The 21,243-nt window shown below is 43.0% G+C and overlaps 1 protein-coding gene across 3 annotated transcripts in view; it reads left to right on the forward strand.

Annotated features, from left to right (window-relative positions):
• Positions 1-21,243, forward strand: part of LOC117508628 (glutamate receptor ionotropic, kainate 1-like) — a 185,555-nt gene that overhangs the window by 158,923 nt on the left and 5,389 nt on the right. For all 3 annotated transcript variants that reach the window (XR_004560149.1, XM_034168426.1, XM_034168427.1), the window contains 2 exons: positions 9,646-9,764; positions 19,756-19,973. Coding sequence is in view for 2 of the 3 variants with exons in the window: in XM_034168426.1 (XP_034024317.1) it covers positions 9,646-9,764; positions 19,756-19,973 (337 nt within the window). In the remaining variant the exon portion in view is untranslated. The remainder of the gene's footprint in view (positions 1-9,645; positions 9,765-19,755; positions 19,974-21,243) is intronic.

Here is a 21,243-nt window from a genome sequence, read left to right on the forward strand (position 1 = left end):
ATGGACAGACCTCGTATAAGGTGCCTGGAAGTAGGTTTAGGTTTGATACATTCCACGTTGATTGTAGGTAACAGACACAAAATATTTAATATTGCTGGAACAGCCAGCAGGCCATCCTCAATTTCAGTGTCATCCAATGTAGTAATGGGTATTAAGTTTTCAAAACATATCCCTCTATGATTTTTAAGGACACATCTGCAGAAGCAGGCCACAGTCTCTACTTGATAAATTTCCCTCCCTGAAAAACCACTATCACCACAGTGGATTTTCTGCACTAAATTCCCCGCTAAGATAGTGGATTCCACGGCCACATTTGTCATAAGCCCTGCAGGGTCTCTAATCCCCTGCTCCATGACCTGCTATAAAACCCTAATGTTACCCTCCCTGTAGAGTTCTGTCTGTGTTTGCAGACAGGATGGCAGCGCCTTCCCTAGTAGGGTAAAGGTTGTCCAGCATCAGCAAGTCACAGCGGCCCCAGCACGAAGGCCAGTTATCGATAAAACTAAAGCCTTGCTGTCTACAAAACTGTGCCAGCCACCTATTTAATGAAGTCTGCCTGCTAAACGCCTCATCATTACCCCAGGAGGGGAGAGGACCAAAGACTACTAATTGATGCCAACACATCTTTCTGGCAAGGTCACATGTCATCTCTATATCCATTTTTGTGACTTCTAAGTGCTTCATACTGACATCATCAGCATCAACATGAATAACTATGTGACTGTATGTCATGTCATATTCCTTAGTCTGTTTACCCTTCTAAAACGTCAGTACCCTGAGGTGGGAGGCAATGTTAGGAGCTCTAGCCCCAAGAATACATTTAACATCAGCCTGCATTTGTAACCTGACTCTGTGGGTAATAGAATCCCCTATCACTAAAGCCCGACGTTTTGGCCTGGAGATAAGAGTGGAAGTCACCTGTGGTCTCAGAGAACTCACATCAGGCGCATCCAGGGGAGGAAATCGGTTCATAGTTCGCAGAGGCAAGTGTAATTTGGGTGGCACAACCGGGCAACGAGCCCCATGCAACTTCCGCTGAGCCCCACGTGACTTCCTCCACCTAACCACAGTCTGAAAACGATCAGACAATTCCTTTGGCTTCATGCTTGGTTTGTGCTCTGACATGCACTGTCAACTGTGGGACCTTGTAGACATGTGTGTGCCTTTCTAAATCATGTCCAGTCAGCTGAATTTACCCCAGGTGGACTCCACTTAAGCTGTAGAAACATGTCAAGGATGATCAGTGGAAACAGGATGTACCTGAGTTCAATTTTGAGCTTCATGGCAAAGGCTGTGAACACTTATGTACATGTGATTTCTTAGTTTTGTTTTTGTTTTAATGAATTTGCAAAAATCTAAAAAAAACAAACAAACAAACAAACAAAAAAAAACCTTTTTCACACTGTCATTATGGAGTAGTGGAAAAATCAGTTTCTGAATAATCTTGCTTTAAGTTCAGATAGACAGTCAAACACATGACATTTTGGGCTTTTATTAGATGCTTTTCTGTCATTATCAATTCTTTGACACAGAAAATTTAAACTTCAGGAGTGTGTTCTTGATAACAGATTCCACTCCATCAATTCATGATTACTCGGGAAGATCTGTCTTTCAAAAGAAGGTGTAGTCTCCTTTAACTGGCTTCAACTGGCTTTTGAATCAATGTTTGATTGGCCTGTTTCAATTTTTTGGTTTTACACCAAAGAAGGCAACATTGGCTGCATCCTAGCTCTGTGAATACTCCCAGAGAGCAACCAGATCACCAACACCAAAGACTTTGTGAAAGCCAACATAGCTGCCTTAATTGGTATTTGTGCTTGGGATGTTTTACTGACCTTGAATTCACTGACAATTCTGTGAACGTTTTAGAAACAATGAATACTTTGCATCATTTAAGTGAGGAATCAGTCTGGGTTTGTAATTATCATGGATTAAATCTAAATTCCAGTGTTTTAATGACTTCTTTGGCTTGGCGATCAGAAGTGTATCTGTATACAATAAAAGTGTGGAACATGAAGAGACCTTCACATATCTCAGCAGTGACATTCATGTCTTTGGGTCTCTGGCCTTTGAGATTAAGAGACATCGAATAAGAGCCTAAGGAACCATAAAGTTTCTCTCTCTTTCTCTCTCTTATGTTGTGGCATATAATCAGCTACAAAATAAGGTGGACAGTGGTAATTCACACTTTTTCTAATTTTATGTTTGTCCAACTTCACACTGGCATTGCACCCTAACAATTGAGATGTGCATCTCTTCTTTCGGCTGCTCCCATTACGGGTAGCCACAGCAGATCAATTGTTTCCGTATCTTTCTCTGTCACACCAACCAGCTGCATGTCCTCCCTCACCACATCCATAAACCTCCTCTTTGGCCTCCCTCCCCTCCTGCCTGGTAGCTCCATCCTCAGCATCCTTCTCCCACTATACCCTGGGTCCCTCCTCTGCACATGTCCAAATCACTCCCACCACCTTTCTCCACCCACTTCACCCTGCCTGCACTCTCTTCTTCACGTCTCTACCACACTGTCCATTACTTTGGACAGCTGACTCCAAGTATTTAAACTCATCTACTTTCACCACTTCTGTTTCTTGTAACTGCACTATTCAACTGGATTCAACTGGATTCACACACATGTAATCAGTCTTGCTCATACTGACTTTCATTCCCCTTCTCTCCAGAGCATATCTCCACCTTTCCAGGCTAGACTCAAGCTGTTCTCTACTCTCACTGCAGATCACAATGTCATCTGTAAACATCATAGTCCATGGAGACTCCTGTCTGATCTCATCAGTCAACCTGTCCATCACCATTGTGGACAAGAAAAGACTCAGAGCTGACCCTTGGTGTATTCCACCCTCCACCTTCAATAAGTCATTCCTACTGTTCATGTCACTGCTGTCACACTATCCTTGTACATGTCCTGCACTACCCGCACATACATCTCTGCCACTGAGACTTCCTCATGCAATACCACAACTCTTCTCTTGGCACCCTCTCATAAGCTTTAGCTAAATCCACAAAATGCATTGTAAGTCCTTCCGGCCTTCTGTATAATTTTCCATCAGTGCTCTCAGAACAAACATTGCATTTGTAGTGCTCTTTCTTGGCATGAAACCATATTGCTGCTCACAGATCTTCACCTGTTTTCTAAGCCTTACTTCTACTACCCTTTCCCATAACATCATGCTGTGGCTGGTCAGCTTTATGCCTTTGTAGCTACTGCAGCTCTGCACATCACCCTTGTTTTTTAAAATAGGAAGCAGCACACTTCATCTCCACTCCTCAGGCATCCTCTCACTTTCCAAGCTTTTATTAAATAATCTGGTTAGAAACTCCACTGCCATCTCTCCACGACATCTCTGCCTCCACTGGAATGTCATCTGGACCATCTGCCTTTCCACTGTTTCTGTGTAGGCTCTCAGTTGTCCAGGTGGTTTCCATAGTAGAGAAGCTTGAATCTTCGACTGGACTGGGTTGCTTGACGCGAGGACGTTTCGCTTCAAATCGTAGAAGCTTCCTCAGCTAAAATTCTTGCTCTGGTAGTCTGACTTCTGTCTTGACTCTTGTAGAGAAGAATAAACAGAAGCCACAAAAGCTGGAGTTTTAAACCTAACCAGACCCCTCCTACCGAGAGGCAGACTGCTATAGGCTAGTGACTAAACAATAGCTCTAATTAGCACCTATTGTGCTAGCACTCTCCTAATGACAGGGCAGCTGTCCCTCCTAATGATGGGACGGATGCCTCTCCTGATGGCTCCCTTGACGACTTTCCTGAGGACGTGAATGACTCGTTACCATGAACAAAAGACTGAAACTGCTTTGACCTGAGTACCCCATTGTAAACAAGGGACAAAGCATGTCTCAGACCCCCTCCCCGGTTAAGGCTGGGTTTCAACTGTTTCACATAGAATGCCTCCTTGACCCCTCTCTCAAACCATTTCTTCTCACTGGCTAAGATTTTAACTTCTTTGTCCTCAAACGTGTGGTTAGTGTCTTTAAGGTGGAGATGAACTGCAGACTGAGGTCCACTGGTGCCCTCTCTGCGGTGCTGGTATAGCCTTTTGTGTAAAGGTTGCTCAATCTCACCTATGTAGTGTTTGTTACAGTTTTCCTCACATCTGATAGAATACACTACATTTCTCTGTTTGTAACTAGGGATCCTGTCCTTAGGGTGAACTAATTTCTGTTTCAAGGTGTTAACCGGTTTAAAGTAAACTGGGATTTTGTGCTGTCTGAAGATCCTCTGTAGTTTTAGAGCTATTGTTTAGTCACTAGCCTATAGCAGTCTGCCTCTCGGTAGGAGGGGTCTGATTAGGTTTAAAACTCCAGCTTTTGTGGCTTCTGTTTATTCTTCTCTACAAGGGTCAAGACAGAAGTCAGACTACCAGAGCAAGAATTTTAGCTGAGGAAGCTTCTGCGATTTGAAGCGAAACGTTCTCGCATCAAGCAACCCAGTCCAGTCGAAAATTCAAGTTTCTCTACTATGCCTTTCCACTCTTTATCCTTTTCATAGCTCCCCTCACTTCATCCTTACTAATCTCTTGTACTTCTTGATTTACTCTCTCCACTTCAGCCAGCTTTTTCTCTCTTTCATTTTCTTCATTCATCAGGTCCTCAAAATATTCCCTCCACCTTCTCAACACACTCTCTTCACTTGTCAGCACATTACCATGTGCATAAGATGTGCATCTTGTGTAGACTTTCAGCTTTAATTCTCAAAGGTTTGTAATTGTGCAAGTAGGAGATTAGTGAGGGAAGCTGTCAAGACACCCATGTCAAAGATTCTCTTAAAAAGAAGATATGAAATTCCAGCTACAGTTTTCTAGAATACGCATGGAAGACTCAAGCCCAGATTTGATCTGAATTCTTGTGTTAAAATCCTCCTCTCTGCCACTTCACCATGAAGCTGTATAACTGGTGGAGTAGGAGGCAAATGTTGCTGCAGAAGTCTATAATGACTTCAGAGTTGTCACGCATGTCTTGGGGGCTTCCCTCACTTGTCGCCTTCTGGCACAGTCACTCAGTTTTTGAGACCTGCCTACTTCAAACAGATTTACCATACAGTACCACCACAGTGCTTGTATGTCTTAGTGTGTGATGTGAATGAAGTCCAACACATATCAGTGACTTGGAAATGCTCATGTGTCAATCCCCTGAGTTGTCTGCTGAAATCTGGCTATGAAAGTGATTATTTTGTGAACACCAATCCTTATGTTTAGTTTTTGTAGTTACTTATGAACTGAAAATGGATAGACTGTGTATAAGAATGTCTGTAATTCCTTAATTGTCTGTGATATTTTGATAAAATCCTGAATTAAAGCTGAAAGTTTCCATCTTGATTCATTTCAAGTATATTGTGATCGAGTCTTACTGTCCAAAACTTATTGACCTGATTGGCCTTCTTTCTTTTTTTTTTAATTAAGCGTGTGTTAGTTTTTGCATCACTAAAATTTCTTGTCATTTTGATCAACTTTAAATGAAGTAATGCTTAACTCTCCACGTGACACCTGATTCCAGATTATCACCCAAATGTAATGGGTTCTTTGTTTTATGACAGTCAATACTGTCAACAATTTTCATAAAAATCTTTTCAGAATTTATTAAGCAATCCTGGAAATAGACAAACAAAGACATTGCCTGAAGAGCTGCCAACAGAGATTTCAGGAGGTTCAAGGTTGCTGCATACTAAAACAGCCTTAGAGAGTCAAAACCCAACTTTGGATGTTGAGTAGACAGGCAGTGTGAGTAATAAAATGTTGGATGCTAATTCGTCAGCTGTGCGATGGCATCAGCTACCTGTATTTTTGTTTTTTTCTCCATGTTCCTGTTTAACATTTTTTACACTGTACGAGGTCTGTTAGAAAAGTATCCAACCTTTTTAATTTTTTCAAAAACCATATGGATTTGAATCACGTGTGATTGCATCAGCCAAGCTTGAACCTTCGTGCGCATGCGTGAGTTTTTTCACGCCTGTCGGTTGTGTCATTCGCCTGTGAGCAGGCTTTGTGTGAGCAGTGGTCCACCCCTCTCATCGGATTTTTATTGCGAATAAATGTCTGAACAATTTGGAGCTTTGCTGCATCAAATCTTTCCAGAAACTGTGAGAGACCTCCAGGTGGACACCATTCGGAAAATTCATATGGCTTTCAGCGACGATTTTATGGGGATTACACAGATCAAGGAATGCTCCAGCCGGTTTAAAGACGGCCCACAACTGCTGAGAGTGCAGCGCACTCCCAGCGCCGATCGACATGCTCAGACCCTGCTGAAACAACCAGATTATTTCCAACGTGAAGGCTTTGTTGATCCGGGAGGTCGTCTGACTTTCACAAAAAGGCAGGAGACGTGGACATCAGCACTTTTTCGGCACATTCCACTGTTACAGGAGTTTTTTCATGGAAAAAGAAGGGGATGAATGCGCCACCGTGCCGCTCATGGCGCGGGACAAAACCACCTCCATGTTGGTCTCACAGGACGGCTTTGAGATGGCTTTCAGACGGCTGTCGGTGGGTTTTCAGTCGTGTGACTAACCGAGAAATTGTGCATGAGCTGGACATGCCAGAACATGTCCTGTGAGGCTTCATCACGGCGTTGCTTTGCGCCATGCGGCTCCACCGCGATGCGTGGAATTCCTCCGCACGTCTGTCTCAATGTGCCGAAAAAGTGCTGATGTCCACGTCTTCCACAATTCCTGTGCTAGTCAGAGGATGTCCCGGATAAAACACAGCATCCAGTTTGGAAATTAACAGCACATTCCACTGTTACAGGAGTTTTTGTCATGGAAAGAGGAGTGGAGGAATTCCGCTCGTCGGGATGGAGCCGCATGGCGCAAAGCAACGCCGTGATGAAGCCTCACAGGACATGTTCTGGCATGTCCAGGCTCATCCACAATTTCTCGGTTAGTCACACGACTGAAAACCCACCGACAGCCGTCTGAAAGCCATCTCAAAGCCGTCCTATGAGACCAACACGGAGGTGGTTTTGTGCCGCGCCATGAGCGGCATGGTGGCGCATCCGTCCACTTTTCTTTCCATGAAAAAAACTCCTGTAACAGTGGAATGTGCCGAAAAAGTACTGATGTCCACATCTCCTGCCATTTTTGTGTAAGTCAGATGATGTCCCGGATCAACAAAGCCTTCACGTTGGAAATGATCTGGTTGTTTCAGTGGGGTTTCAGCCTGTCGATCGGCGCTCGGAGTGCGGTGCGCTCTCAGCAGCTGTGGGCGGTCAATAAACCAGCTGGAGCACTCCTTAATCTGTGTAATCCCCATAAAATCGTCCCTGAAAGCCATCTGAATTTTCCAAATGGTGTCCACCTGGAGGTCTCTCACAGTTTCTGGAAAAAATTGATGCAGCAAAGCTCCAAATCGTTCAGACATTTATTCGCAATAAAAATCCGACAAGAGGGGTGGACCACTGCTCACACAAAGCCTGCTCACAGGCGAATGATGCAACCGACAGGCGTGAAAAAACTCACGCATGCGCACGAAGCTTCAAGCGTGGCTGATGCAATCACACGTGATTCAAATCCATATGGTTTTTGCAAAAAATAAAAAGGTCGGATACTTTTCTAACAGATCTCGTATGTTTGTGGATGGAAACAAAACATTAACAAAATCATAAATGGATCATAACAATGAGGAAAAATGCTGAATTAAGTAAATCTCCCATTGCCCATTTCTGACACCCGATTGGTCACCTCTGTGGCTCAAAAAATAATCAGATACCCATTTGGGGCATGCTATCTTGTCGAATCTGTGATTATAGTGACTTTGCAGAATGCATTGACCAATCAGGAAAATTCTGAACATGTTCCAAAAAATCATCACATTGTAACACATCGTGATACACAAAAGTGAATAATTGGATGTAATCCGTGCAGATAGGGGATAATATGCATTTTTTTTTTTTTTTTTTACTTTAATTGTTTCAGACAGCTTTGGTTTTTATTTTCGTTATTGCATCTTGCAATAAATTGTTTCTGCTTGAATGTGGATTCAGCTGCACAGTCACTTTTATGCCAGGTTACAATTAAAGGGTAAAATTAAAATACAGTGCATATTATTTTCTGTTTTGGAGCAGAGCCCTGTGTAGCAGCCAGTATATGTGTATGTGTGTGTGTGTGAGAGAGAGAGACAGAGTCACTGTTGGCTGACCTCTTTAAATCCAAACTGGAAATATAATGCATGCCCACTCTACTCGTCAGCTTTGGTGTGGGAGTGTGCCCAGGCACTTAACACACTGGGAGACATTAACGATGTAGTTGTTGTGTGGGTATCTGGTCATACAGGCATTCAAGGTAATGAGAGCGGACCTGCTGGCAAAGTCGGGGAGCTCAACTAAATTTGTGGGTCCAGAGTCCATTGTAGGGGTGTCAACTGCTGTGCAGAAGACCGCCCTCCAGAACTGAATTAGGAAGCAGCACCACAGTGGCAGAGCTTGAGTGACTGCAGGCAGGCAAACCAGTTCGTGGAAGGACCAAACCAAAGGTTTTCCAGGGAGCTACTTGGCCTGCCTAGAAGGATAATAAGTACAGTGGTTGGGACTCTCACAGGTCACAACCTACTGAACAGACATAGAATGGTAATGAGACTCCAACAGGTCAGTACATGTACAGCTTGTGGGGACGAACCTGAGATGTCACTCCACTTTTTGGGCCACTGTCCAGCATGGAGTAGACTGAGGCAGAGGTTTTTGGGTTCCTTTATTTTAGAACCTGACCAGATTAGGAAACTAAAGCTAAGAAACCTGGTATCCTTTATCAAGAGTACCACAAGGTTTAACAAAGAAGGTTCCTTTTTAGGGGGAGCAATGCGCCCTTTTGTGGACTATATGCTCTGCTGAGCTGATAGTCCACCCCCTCTTCTTCAGCAGAAGTTCTCAGAGCAGATTTTAACTTTGTAGTAGAGCAGAGCGTAGGGAGAGATGAAACATTCATAGGCTACACTGTAAAACTCAATGAGTTAGTTGAACTCAAACCATTTGAGGAAACTGATTGCCTTAAACCATTTGAGTTTGCCAACTTAAATAAAATAATTTTCAAAAATGTAATTGTTAAAGTTTTACTAACATAACAATTTATAGTTAAACTTATGTAAATATAGATTATGTTTTTTCCAATAAAAAAGTGACATAAATTTCTGCCTAAAAAAATTGCTTTGTATTTTGGATTAAATTTTTGGATGCATTCTTTGGTTTACTTGTTGACAATAATCTGCTGTCTAAAAAAAATATCTAAAAGGACTACAGCAGAATGAAAAATGCTAAATGGTAGCCCATGAACAGAACTTGCAGTTTTTCATAATGGTATAAATGCAGTTAAAATGTGTGAATGGAATGCACTGGAAATACATCACCAACACTTAAATGCACACAAACCTTAAATGCACTTAAAGGAACTGAGTTGTTATGACAACAATACATTTTTGAGTTAGTTTAATTAATGGAAATGAGTGACTATAACTTTTTTCAAAGTTTGAGATACATTAACTTAATTATTGTATTAAAATGGAGTGTTCAGTTTAACAATATACAATTTCTTACTGTCCATTTATTTGTGCTAGTGATGATAAATATGTATAAAATACATCATAGTTCTCCTGCACTATCAGCTGTGACTTTTTTTCCATTCTGTTTCTGCAGGTTTACTCCATATGAGTGGTACAACCCTCACCCCTGCAATCCCGACTCCGATGTAGTTGAAAACAACTTCACTCTGATAAACAGTGTCTGGTTTGGAGTTGGAGCACTTATGCAGCAAGGTAATCTCACCGATATATGATGTTACAGCTCAAGTCTTCACTGATGATCTAGTGTTCATATCAGAACAGGCACGTTTCGGTGTGGTGCAGCTGCTTTTCTGATCACCAACATATATATACATTATGCACTGAGAACAACTTAGCAGTGTGTTTGTTGTCCTTGTAGCTGTCACTGTCTCAGACTGCAATCAACATGAGTATGCATTTCTTGGCAGAAGTCCTTGTCTTCCATGTTCATTACTTAATTAGAAAATGTGTAGGGCCAATTTGACAGTGTGTGCTAAGAGACTGCACTTTCATGATTAATGGAAATGATAATATGACAACATTACTTAGTATAGTAGAATTTTGTTTTTGCTTTCAAAGGTAAATGTCTTGTAAATACGAGTTCTATTAGAAAAGAAACCGACAGTTTTATTTTTTTTAAAAACTATATGGATTTGAATCACGTGTGATTACATCAGCCAAGCTTGAACCCTCGTGCGCATGCGTGAGTTTTTTCACGCCTGTCGGTGACGTCATTCGCCTGTGAGCACGCCTTGTGGAAGGAGTGGTCCAGCCCCCTCGTCGGATTTTCATTGTCTGAGAAGTTGCTGAGAGACTGGCGCTGTGCTCGATCAAAATTTTTTCAAGAACTGTGAGGCACATCCGAGTGGAGACCATTCGAGAAATTCAGCTGGTTTTCGGTGTAAATTTTAACGGCTGATGAGAGATTTTGGATTTTGGATCGCTGTAAGGACTTACCACGGAGCGGGACGTCCCGGAGTGGGACGTCACGGAGTGGGACGTCATGGAGCGGGACGTCACGCAGCGCTCCAAGGCGACGTGTTGATAACCATTTGTAAAATCCAGGCAGCTTTTGGTGGCTTTCAGTTGAGTGAGTATCTGAGAAATTGTTTAACAGCAGGGCATGTTCCAACTTGTCCTTAAGGCTTCCAACGGAGGTGTTTTTCCTGTGGCGGGCGCGCGGCGCCGGCTGTGAGCCAACGCGCCAATCCGTCCACACGTCTTTCATTAAAAAAATCTCCTTTAACAGTAGAATGTCCGGATAAACTGCTGATTCTGACCTCTTCTGAAAGTTCTCTGTTCTCTCACGACGTCCTGGGTCAACAGAGGCTTAAATTTGGAGGTTTTCAGCTTGAAACAGGATGACGACGTCGCCTCGGAGCGCTGTGCGACGTCCCGCTCCGTGGGAAGTCCTTACAGCGATAGAAACAATCCAAAATCTCTCATCAGCCGTTAAAATTTTCACCGAAAACCAGCTGAATTTCTCGAATGGTCTCCACTCGGATGTGCCTCACAGTTTTTGAAAAAATTTTGATCAAGCACAGCGCCAGTCTCTCAGCAACTTCTCAGACAATGAAAATCCGACGAGGGGGCTGGACCACTCCTTCCACAAGGCGTGCTCACAGGCAAATGACGTCACCGACAGGCGTGAAAAAACTCTCGCATGCCCACGAGGGTTCAAGCTTGGCTGATGTAATCACACGTGATTCAAATCCATATGGTTTTTTAAAAAAATAATAAGGTCGGATACTTTTATCACAGACCTCGTACACTTGCAATGATAGATGTCAGTAAAGAAAACTTTAAATGGGTGGGAACGTGTACCTGACATCTAGCAAGTAACACTCCAGTGAGTTCCCTTCAGCTTTTAAAATAGCTTTTGAGTTACCTTTTTGTAATGACATCAAATTATTATTATTAGTAGTAGTAGTAGTAGTAATAATAATAATAATGGAAATGAAGGTCAAAGATGTATTTCGTGACTTGGAAATGTGTCCATCTCCTGACTTGTCTAAAGACAACTGGTTGCAAATGTGATTATTTATTTGTGTTATATTTAAAGCAGCTCAAACTTATGCATGCCATTGTTTTGGCTTTTATATTTTTATTTAATTCATGTCATGTTGTAGAGATTAGTTTTTACTCTGAGTTTAAAGGGCGTAACTGTAGAAATTTTAATATAAGAAACCCTAACATTATTATTATCATCATCATCATCATCAAAGTCAAAGTGTCTTTATTTGTCTCCCTAAGGAGAAATTTTCCTTGGACAGAGGGGTCTGCTACACAACACATACCACTCATGCATCAAAAACAACCACATAGTAGATCACAATTAAAATACAAATACATAATCAATAAAAACCATATTAACATCTTAGTGCAAATTAGTGTAACACAATTATTATTATTAATAACAACAGCAATCAGAGATTTCTGACATCTGCCAATCCGGATCCAGATAACCTCCAACATTCAGCGGAGTCTTCCATGCCCTAATATCTATCTGTGGTGCAAATTTGGTGAGAATCTGTGAAGTAGTTTTAAACTAATCCTTCAAAGCGTATATAAAGTAAAATCTTGATCCAAAATCTGGATTCGGACCCAGATCACCTCCAAAATTTAATGGAGTCTTCCATGGCCTAATATGTATCAGTGGTGAAATTTGGTGAGAATCCGTGAAGTAGTTTTGACGTAATCCTTCAAAGACTATATAAAGTGAAAGTTGATCCAGAATCCAGATCCAGATCCGGATCACCTCCAAAATGTAATGGGTTCTTCCATGCCCTAATATCTATCCGTGGTGAAAATTTTGCCAAAATCCATGCAGTAGTTTTGACGTAATCCTGCTGACAGACAAATAAATAAACCTAGGTGATTTTATTACTTCCTTGGCGGACATATTAATGATAATAATAATGTGACAGACTGGGGTCCTGTCCAGGATGTCCACCCACTGACAGCTAGTCTAGGCTCCACCTTCCCTGTGACCCTTAACTGGATTAAACGGTATAGAAAATAAATGAACGAATGAATGCTACTACTATTACTACTACTACTAATAATAATAATAATAATGATGATAATAATAATAATACAGTACAGTTCCTCACTGAAGATTTGAAATCAATGTCGTTTTTCTTTCTTAGCATTTTCTTCTTGCATTTTTCATACTGTCCCAGTTTTTCCTTCCTATAGTTTCCAAAAAAAAAAAAAAACACCAACAACAACAACATTGGGAGAAGAATATGCAGTAAATAATAAAATCCCACAGGACGTGTGAACGCCTCGTGCATAAAATTGTGTTGAGTTATGGTTAGCTGTTTGTGCCACACACAAAGGCAGAACGGTGTATCTGCATTCTTTTCACCAGAGTTGTAAATCTTCATGTCCACATGATTCTCTTTTATGAATCTCAGTCATCATGGAAGTGCACGCACATGCACAGGCCTGCGGTTCACTCCCAACTGAATGGACACAGGCATTACCTCAAATAATCATTTACATACATGATACAACCTCTGTGTCTCACTCAAAACACAGATCCATTTTCTCACACAGAAAAGAGAAATGGAAAAAGGAAAAACTCAGACGAAAGAGAATTACACACTGTGAAACTGAACAGCCTTTGCAGAGGTAGAGAAAAGAAAGCACGTTTTGTTTGGTGGCCTCCATTCTGGAGAAGCGAACAAAAGAAAAGCCATTAAATTTGGCAAAAATAATAGAAGCGATGAACTCACTCAGCCATCACTCCTGCACCTAAATAGAAATAAATAACAATAATAAGAGTGCTGATAGAATTTAGTTCACATTCGGTTACTTACATTGTGTATGTGTATGTGTGTGTGTGAGAACATACATAATATTTTATTGATATAAGAAATACAGCTCAGTGACCTTGGCTGCTTTTCTGATTTTCTTTTACTGTTCATCTTAATCACACTTGCTGTTCTGAAAAAAAGAGAAAAAAAAATCAATTACCTCTTTAATTGCTACCATTGCTGCTACACACCAAAGAAAAAGTTAGATTTTCTGGACCAAGCATGGACTCTGGTGGAGGACAATTTTTGGGTCTGTGACTGGTTCCCAGACATAATATAGCACTGACGACCTGTTTAACAGGAGCAGACTTCCAGACTGGGTGTGGCAACCTCTAAGGCTCTGCTCCCAGAACTCGATCCTTACTGTTCTGACTCAGAGGAGTGGTTCCTCTCTGATGCTGAGGGAGACCTGGACTTGTTCTCCGTAGATGAGTCAGACGCACTTGACCTCCATGATACTGCCAAAGTTTTTTTCGAAATCCAGGACCTTTACTTCGACTTCACCGACACTCTAATCCCTTGTGAGAGAAATAAAATATTGGACTCATTAGATGACATCATACTCTCTGCATGTGACATAGCGACACAGCCTACCCGCACAATATCAGAACCCAAATTATTCAAGAACAGATACCTCCCTATATTGATGACCCCTTGGATTTTTTTGTACTTTCCAGACTCGGCTGATTTTGTGCCTTTTTTTTTTTTTTTTTTGACGGTGCAGTGTCCAGAATTGTCTGGACACGGCAATGGTTGGATTATCACATGGGATGTATTTTTTTATTTTGGGTGAGAGGATTTTAACCACAGGCTGCGGTCTCAGCTCCCCGTGAAACACTCCTACAGAGTTCAAATCAAATCAAATCAAATCAATTTTATTTATATAGCGCCAAATCACAACAAACAGTTGCCCCAAGGCGCTTTATATTGTAAGGCAAAAGCCATACAATAATTACAGAAAAACCCCAATGGTCAATGAGCAAGCACTTGGCGACAGTGGGAAGGAAAAACTCCCTTTTAACAGGAAGAAACCTCCAGCAGAACCAGGCTCAGGGAGGGGCAGTCTTCTGCTGGGACTGGTTGGGGCTGAGGGGAGAGAATCAGGAAAAAGACATGCTGTGGAAGAGAGCAGAGATCAATCACCAATGATTAAAAGCAGAGTGGTGCATACAGAGTTAGAAGGTGATCATATATTACAGCATGAGATCAGTTCCTTTTTTGACCAAAAACATTCCCTCCATTCCACCCTTCCCACGGACTACAGCCACAACCTCCACAACAGACACTGTTGTGAAGCCTGGCCGGATGGACCACCATCAGGACCAGTGCTGCAGAAAACAACCCAGCTTTTTCTTCCAGCTCCAAGATGATCATGGACAGACATGCCTCCTCGCCTGTTGGATCCCCGATCACTGAGGCGGACTTGAACAGGTGCTCCACTCCACCTGTTTTTTCTCCCGGCTTTAAGGCTGTCATGGATGGACACGCCCCCTTGCCCGTTGTATCTCTGAGCACTGAGGTGGACGTGATCAGGCACTCCACATCTTCTGTTGTTTTTCTCCAAGCTCTTAGGCCGTTGTGGATGGCTGCACCTCATCATTTGTTTTTCCTCTCCAAGCTCTGATGTGGTGGTGGACAGGCGTGCCTCATCTGTTTTGTCTTCTCCAAGCTCTGAGGTGCTCATGGACAGACGCACTTCATCATCTGTGTTTTATCCGACCTCAGAGACAGTTGTGGCTGGACACGCCCCCTCTCCTGTTTACGCTGAGGCGGTCACAGAGCAACACATTTCATCTGCTTTACTTTCCAGGTCTGAGGGAGAGTTCTGCTCTCTTCTGGGTGATGTTGATGTTTCAGGGGGTTGTCTGGTTGTGTTCCTGATGACAACACAGTTCCTGGGGATCTGGTGGACTCCGGTTTAGAGAATGTCAGCAATTTGGAGGAGCCTGCAGGCTCCACTCCTATTGGCACCACACCTCCAGAGAGGCCACCTGCCCCTGTGGTCACTGACATCTTGGTCCCAGCAGAGCTGTCTCTTGGCTCCGGGTGGACATGGGAAAACAACTACCATCTGCTTTATGCTTCAGGTCATTGAGCAGGTCCAGTTCCTTACTGGAGGTGAGGGAACCAACTGGCTCCTCCCATGAGTAGGAGTTGCCACCTCTGGTCCTATGGAAGCCGGTCCGACTGTGAACAGTATGGTTGCCCTCCTATGTCTGCTGTGGACGCTTGTGAGCCGTATGATCACCCTCCTGCTCCGGCTGTGGAATCTTGTGGGACAGTCCAGCTGCCCACCTGACACCATCGTGAACTCTGGTGGGTCATCCAACAGCCCACCAGACATCCCTGTGTACTCCGGAGGGCCGTTCAGCTGCACGTCTGACTATGACTATGTCTCTCTCCTCCTGCGACCTCGACCATGGACTCTGGGGAGTCTGTTGGCCCCCTACCCCTTGCTGCTTTCAGCATCTGTAGATGGCCTGGCCATGCTCCCAAGTCTGTGGTGGACGTTTGTCAGCCACCTGGCCATCCTCCAAACTTCATCATTGGTCCATGCCGACCAGTCTCTCGGTGTAGGCAGTGATTGCTGTGCTAAGGGGTGTACCTGATTTTATTTTTGGCAGTTCCCACCTTCCGGCTCCATCCACCCTCCCGGGTCTTTGTCATTTTGGGGGCTTCAGGTTTTGTTAGTTGTTTCCCATTTTGGTTATTGTGCCTGTGTTTCGTTCCCCCTGTTTTTGTTGGCTCCGTTTTGTGTTGTGGGTGGTCTTTTTGGGGGGTGTTGGGGCCGTCCCTTAGAGGAGGGATCTTGTTGTGGTTTGCTCCCCTGTTAGTGCCCCTTTAATAGACCTGTTCAAAATGTCAAATGTTACAAAATCTTTTGCGCCACGCTGTTCTTGTTCCACTAATAAAATAAAAGATCTGTGCCAAATTTGATTGTAATTGGATATTGTTTAGGGGTCCCCCACAAAGCAACAATTTTCCTCAAACAAGCAATGTAGTAATCCAGTAATTCCAATAATACTTTCCTTTGGGTGACCAATCAATCACCACTTTTTGCCATTAGAAGCCATCACATGTGTCTGTAAAAGAAAAACTAATGGCAGAGTCTTCTCCCATTAGGGTGACATTACTGTCCCAGTGGAGGGAGAGGAAAATGTGTGGGACCTTATCTGATTGAGTTCAAATTTGGTCTGCACCTATAAAACCCCAATTGGAACAAAAACAACATGTGGCCCGAAGTCTCTCACAACTTTTATTTTTTCACTATATAACATGAACAACCCTACCCTTTAAGTGTCACTATGAGTGTCACTATCAGTTATTTTGTGTTCCGATCACCTGTCAGTCCTGTTGTGTCCTTCTGTTGCACTCTGTCACATGTTTGAGTCCAATGCTAGTTTGCTGTTTTTGGTTTTTATATGTCTTATAATCATTACTTAGTTCTTGCTGTTTGTGAACTGCTTATTTTCTTTTTTTTCAAGTTTGTTTTCTACACTTTCATTTGGTACACATCTGAGCCTCACGTTTCATTTCACATCTAGTATTCATTGTGCTGTCACATTGTGTTTTTTGGTTATTATGTTATTTTCTCCACTCACCTCTTGAGGTCTGTTTAGTTCAGCCACCTTGCTTCCTGTTGTTTCCACATGCATTTTTTGTCCCTGCCTCCATCGTTTCACACACCTGTGTTTAGTTAATCATTTGGTATTTAAGCCCTCACTTGTTCCTTGCCTTTTACAGGTTCATTCTCTCTTCTTGCCTCGTTGAGAATATTGGTTTGTCTTTATGCATTTTCCATTGTTACCCCATGTTTAACCATTTCTTAGTGAGTATTTTCTTTTGTGTGAGTTGCTTCCATGGGTTGTGCCACCTGCTCCCTCCGGTTAATCTCCAGTTAATCTCCAGTTTGTTGCCACCTCTAACCCTAACCCTAACCCTAACCCTGGGAAAAATATATGACTTGTGTTTTTTTCACTCAATATCCTGTCCTGGTTACTGCCTGCATTCATGGGTTTGCGTCAGAACTAGCTGCTGCTTCTTCATATCGAAAGGCTCCAGCTGAGGTGATTCAGGCATCTGGTGACCATATCCCCCTGGTTGTGTCCCTAGAGAGGTCTTCCAGACATGCCCAACTGGGAGGAGGCCCTGTGGAAGACCCAGGACATGCTGGAAGGATTATATTTCTGAGCTGGCTTGGGAACACTTTGAGATCTCCCAGGAAGAATTTAAAGTAGACCTGCATTGAAATAAATGTGGTCAGATTTCAGAAAGAAATAGCTGATATGTATTTATAAGACCCTTGTGAATGCAGTAAAGTAAATCTGTAAGCCCAAATTTGTAATTCAGCGGAGAAATCGTTGTTTAAAAATGACAAATTTGCAGCTAAAATTTAGCCCTCTGTGAAAACAGTTTGTACAGCCGTATCATTTCCATGACGTCAGGGACAAGACGACGCTCTCCCGCCTTCAGTCCGATCCCGCATTGAAATTGATTTTATCTGTTAGTAATGTTACTTATACACGTCCTGGTTTCAACATCCAAAAGTAAGCTGCAATGAATGTGAGATACAGATCTGTGTGCTCAGATCAGCAACGACATCGACAGCGGGCGCCGTTCTTCCTCTCCCGCTCTCTGCCTCCGCTACGCTCGCTGTTTTATTGCAAAGCGGCCGGTATACCTGTTGCTGCAAGGACAGACTTCTTGCGGCAAAATCCACAGCACCGCACGTCTCGGCAATCGGAGCCCCAGAGCTCCATGGACGCTGAGAGAGGTTTATATATTTGTAATGACTGGGATTCTTTGCGGGTCTCGCCTCCATATCCCGCGATGGTACCGGAGACGAAAGACAGTAGATTTTCATTGCGACACCACTCAATCAAACGGGCGTATGAAAAAGTCCCCCAAAATAATTTTCAAGCAAAAATAAAAGAAATGTGTACTCACCAAACGTGCCGCAAGACAATATGAAGTTTTAAAAAAAGTAGATCCTTCTGTATAAGACAAGAAAAAGGTGCAGAGGCAAACTGACATAAATCCACAAATTACAATTGGCGCAATGCATGCTGGGAGAGGGTCTTGTCCGTGACGTCTCGGCAGCGTCCATGATGAGAGGGACAATTTGCGGAGGGCTGTAAATTTGTCATTTTCAAATGAAGATTTCTCCGTTGAATGACAGATCTGGGCTTGCAGATTTACTTTACTACATTCAGAAGGATCTCATGTGTAAATGTAAGTCATTTTTTGTTCAAAAAATCTGACTGCATTTTTTTCAATGCAGGTCTCCTTTAAGGACTTGGCTGAGGATAGGGAAGTATCAGATGAGCTGTTAGTCTGCAACCTGGACCCGGATAAGTGGCAGAAAATTAGTGAATTAATAAAATGAATATAAAACGACACATCTGATACCATTTTTGTGCTCATGTAAATGACACATTCCGATTCTGTGACTGGAGTAATTTAATGCATATTGAACAAAATCCTTTAGTTAAATGTAGCTACTGTATATTTTATCATTTGTGACGTGAGGGTGGCTGCTTCTTGTCCTTTGCCCAGTGTAGTCAAGCTGTAACACTATACCCAGAAGACAGCAAGACACCTAGACCTTTTGCAGGACTCTGCTGAGACATTTGTCTTTTGTGGTAACAAACTGCAAGAAGCATTCTGACTGTAGGCTGGAGAACAGCAACTACACAAAGACCTGATCATAGACATTGACCTGGAAGATACAACATCTAAAGATGTTTTTTATGTTCATCACTTGGTCATGTTGCAGGTTAGGTACTGCAGTGGACAGAAGTTAAACTTCCAATATGTAGACCTGCACTTCATTTCCAGTCATGCACCCTGTCTGTGTCCTTGGATAAGACACTTCATCTGCATTGTTCCAGTCTACCAAGCAGTAAATAGGTACCAGCTTTGGCTAGGACAGTAACCTGCAATGGACAGGCATCCCATCCAGAAGGAATCAATGATTGTCATCCACTTCATGCAATCGAATCTGCAGATAAGCACCAGCAGCATTGGCCCTGAGGACCTATATAGGACTTAAATGGTCATGTAAAATTGCAAAACCACAAAGATTAAATTTGATATCAAGATAAGTCTGGGAGCATGCACTGGTGCTGCACTTCCCTGCATGCATGACACTACACACATCATCTAAAGAGCTAAATACATGAGAACTCATTTTTGGTTTATTGATTATAAAATACGATTATTCATGATTTGTGTGTTGGTGGATTCTGAAGACAGTAACATAATCCACTAGACAATACATTATTACAAATATCTTAGAAAGTGTCTATGTGGGTCAAACTGCCTTCTGTTCCCCTGGAAACCCCCATGATAGACGTCATCTGCCTGGTGTTGTCACCTTGTAGGATCAGAACTGATGCCTAAAGCCCTCTCCACAAGGATAGTCGGTGGAATCTGGTGGTTCTTCACGCTCATCATCATCTCCTCGTACACTGCCAACCTGGCTGCCTTTCTCACCGTGGAGAGAATGGACTCGCCAATTGACTCAGCGGACGACTTGGCCAAGCAAACCAAAATTGAATACGGTGCTGTAAGAGATGGCTCGACCATGACCTTCTTTAAGGTAACGTATCTTTTAGATGAAAGCGTTACAGGAAGGGAGGCAACAATGCAAACATGAAAGCAAATTTGATTGTAAATAACGGTTTCACTTGAGTCATTTCAGTAACACGCTAGCTGACAGAGAAACGAAAGATTTGAAGCAATGATTGTCAAAAATTTCTCATATACTCAAGCAAACAAAAGCCTGCAGGAAATGTTTCCATGGCAAATGATTGTTTCGCCGGTAGCGCAGCAACCATTATACCTGAAAAAGAATGGGAACTGAATGCACAACTGTCACTTTCCATCTTTTTTTAAAATGAAATTTTTCATGCTTGAACCCTCGTGCGCATGCGTGAGTTTTTTCACGCATGTCGGTGACGTCATTTCCCTGCGGGCAGGCCTTGAGTGAGATGTGGTCCCGCCCTCTCGGCTGAATTCCTTTGTTTCACACGCTGCTCGAGACGGCGCGCGTTGCTTTATCAAACTTTTTTCTGGACCTGTGAGGAATATCCGAGTGGACACTATTCGAGAAATTCAGCTGGTTTTCGGTGAAAAGTTTAACGGCTGATGAGAGATTATGGGGTGTTTCTGTCGGTGTAAGGACTTCCCATGGAGCGGGACGTCCTGCAGCGCTTCCAGGCGCCGTCGTCTGCCTGTTTCGAGCTGAAAACATCCTAATTTAAGGCTCTGTTGACCCAGGACATCGTGAGAGAACAGAGAAGATTCAGAAGAGGCCGGCATGAGGAGTTTATGCGGACATTCCACTGTTTAAGGACATTTTGTAATGAAAGATGTGCGCGCAAATTCGCTGAGTCATTTCCGTGACGACTCGGTGAATCTGTGTGCGCCGCGACAGGAAAAACACCTCCGTGTTGAAAACCATTTGTAAAATTCAGGCGGCTTTTGATGGCTTTCAACAAGTGAGTAACTGAGAAATTGTTTAACAGCTTGGACATGTTCTAGCTTGTCCATTAAGGTTTCCAACGGAGGTGTTTTTCCTGTCGCGACCCCCCGCGGTCGGGTCCGGCCCGACATGCGACTCTGCCCGCACGTTCTTTCATTACAAAATGTCTGTTAACAATGGAATGTCCGAATAAACTCCTCATGCCGACTTCTTCTGAAAGTTCTCTGTTCTCTGACGACTTCCTGGGTCAACAGAGCCTGAAATGTGGAAGTTTTCAACTTGAAACGGCGAGACGCTGCCGCCTCGAAGCGCAGATGGCCGTCAGGCGCCGTGGGCCGTCCTTACGGCGACACTACCAGACCAAAATCTCTCATCAGCCGTTAAA

The sequence above is a fragment of the Thalassophryne amazonica genome, chromosome 4 (genome assembly GCF_902500255.1).
Source record: "Thalassophryne amazonica chromosome 4, fThaAma1.1, whole genome shotgun sequence".
NCBI classification, from domain to species: domain Eukaryota; kingdom Metazoa; phylum Chordata; class Actinopteri; order Batrachoidiformes; family Batrachoididae; genus Thalassophryne; species Thalassophryne amazonica.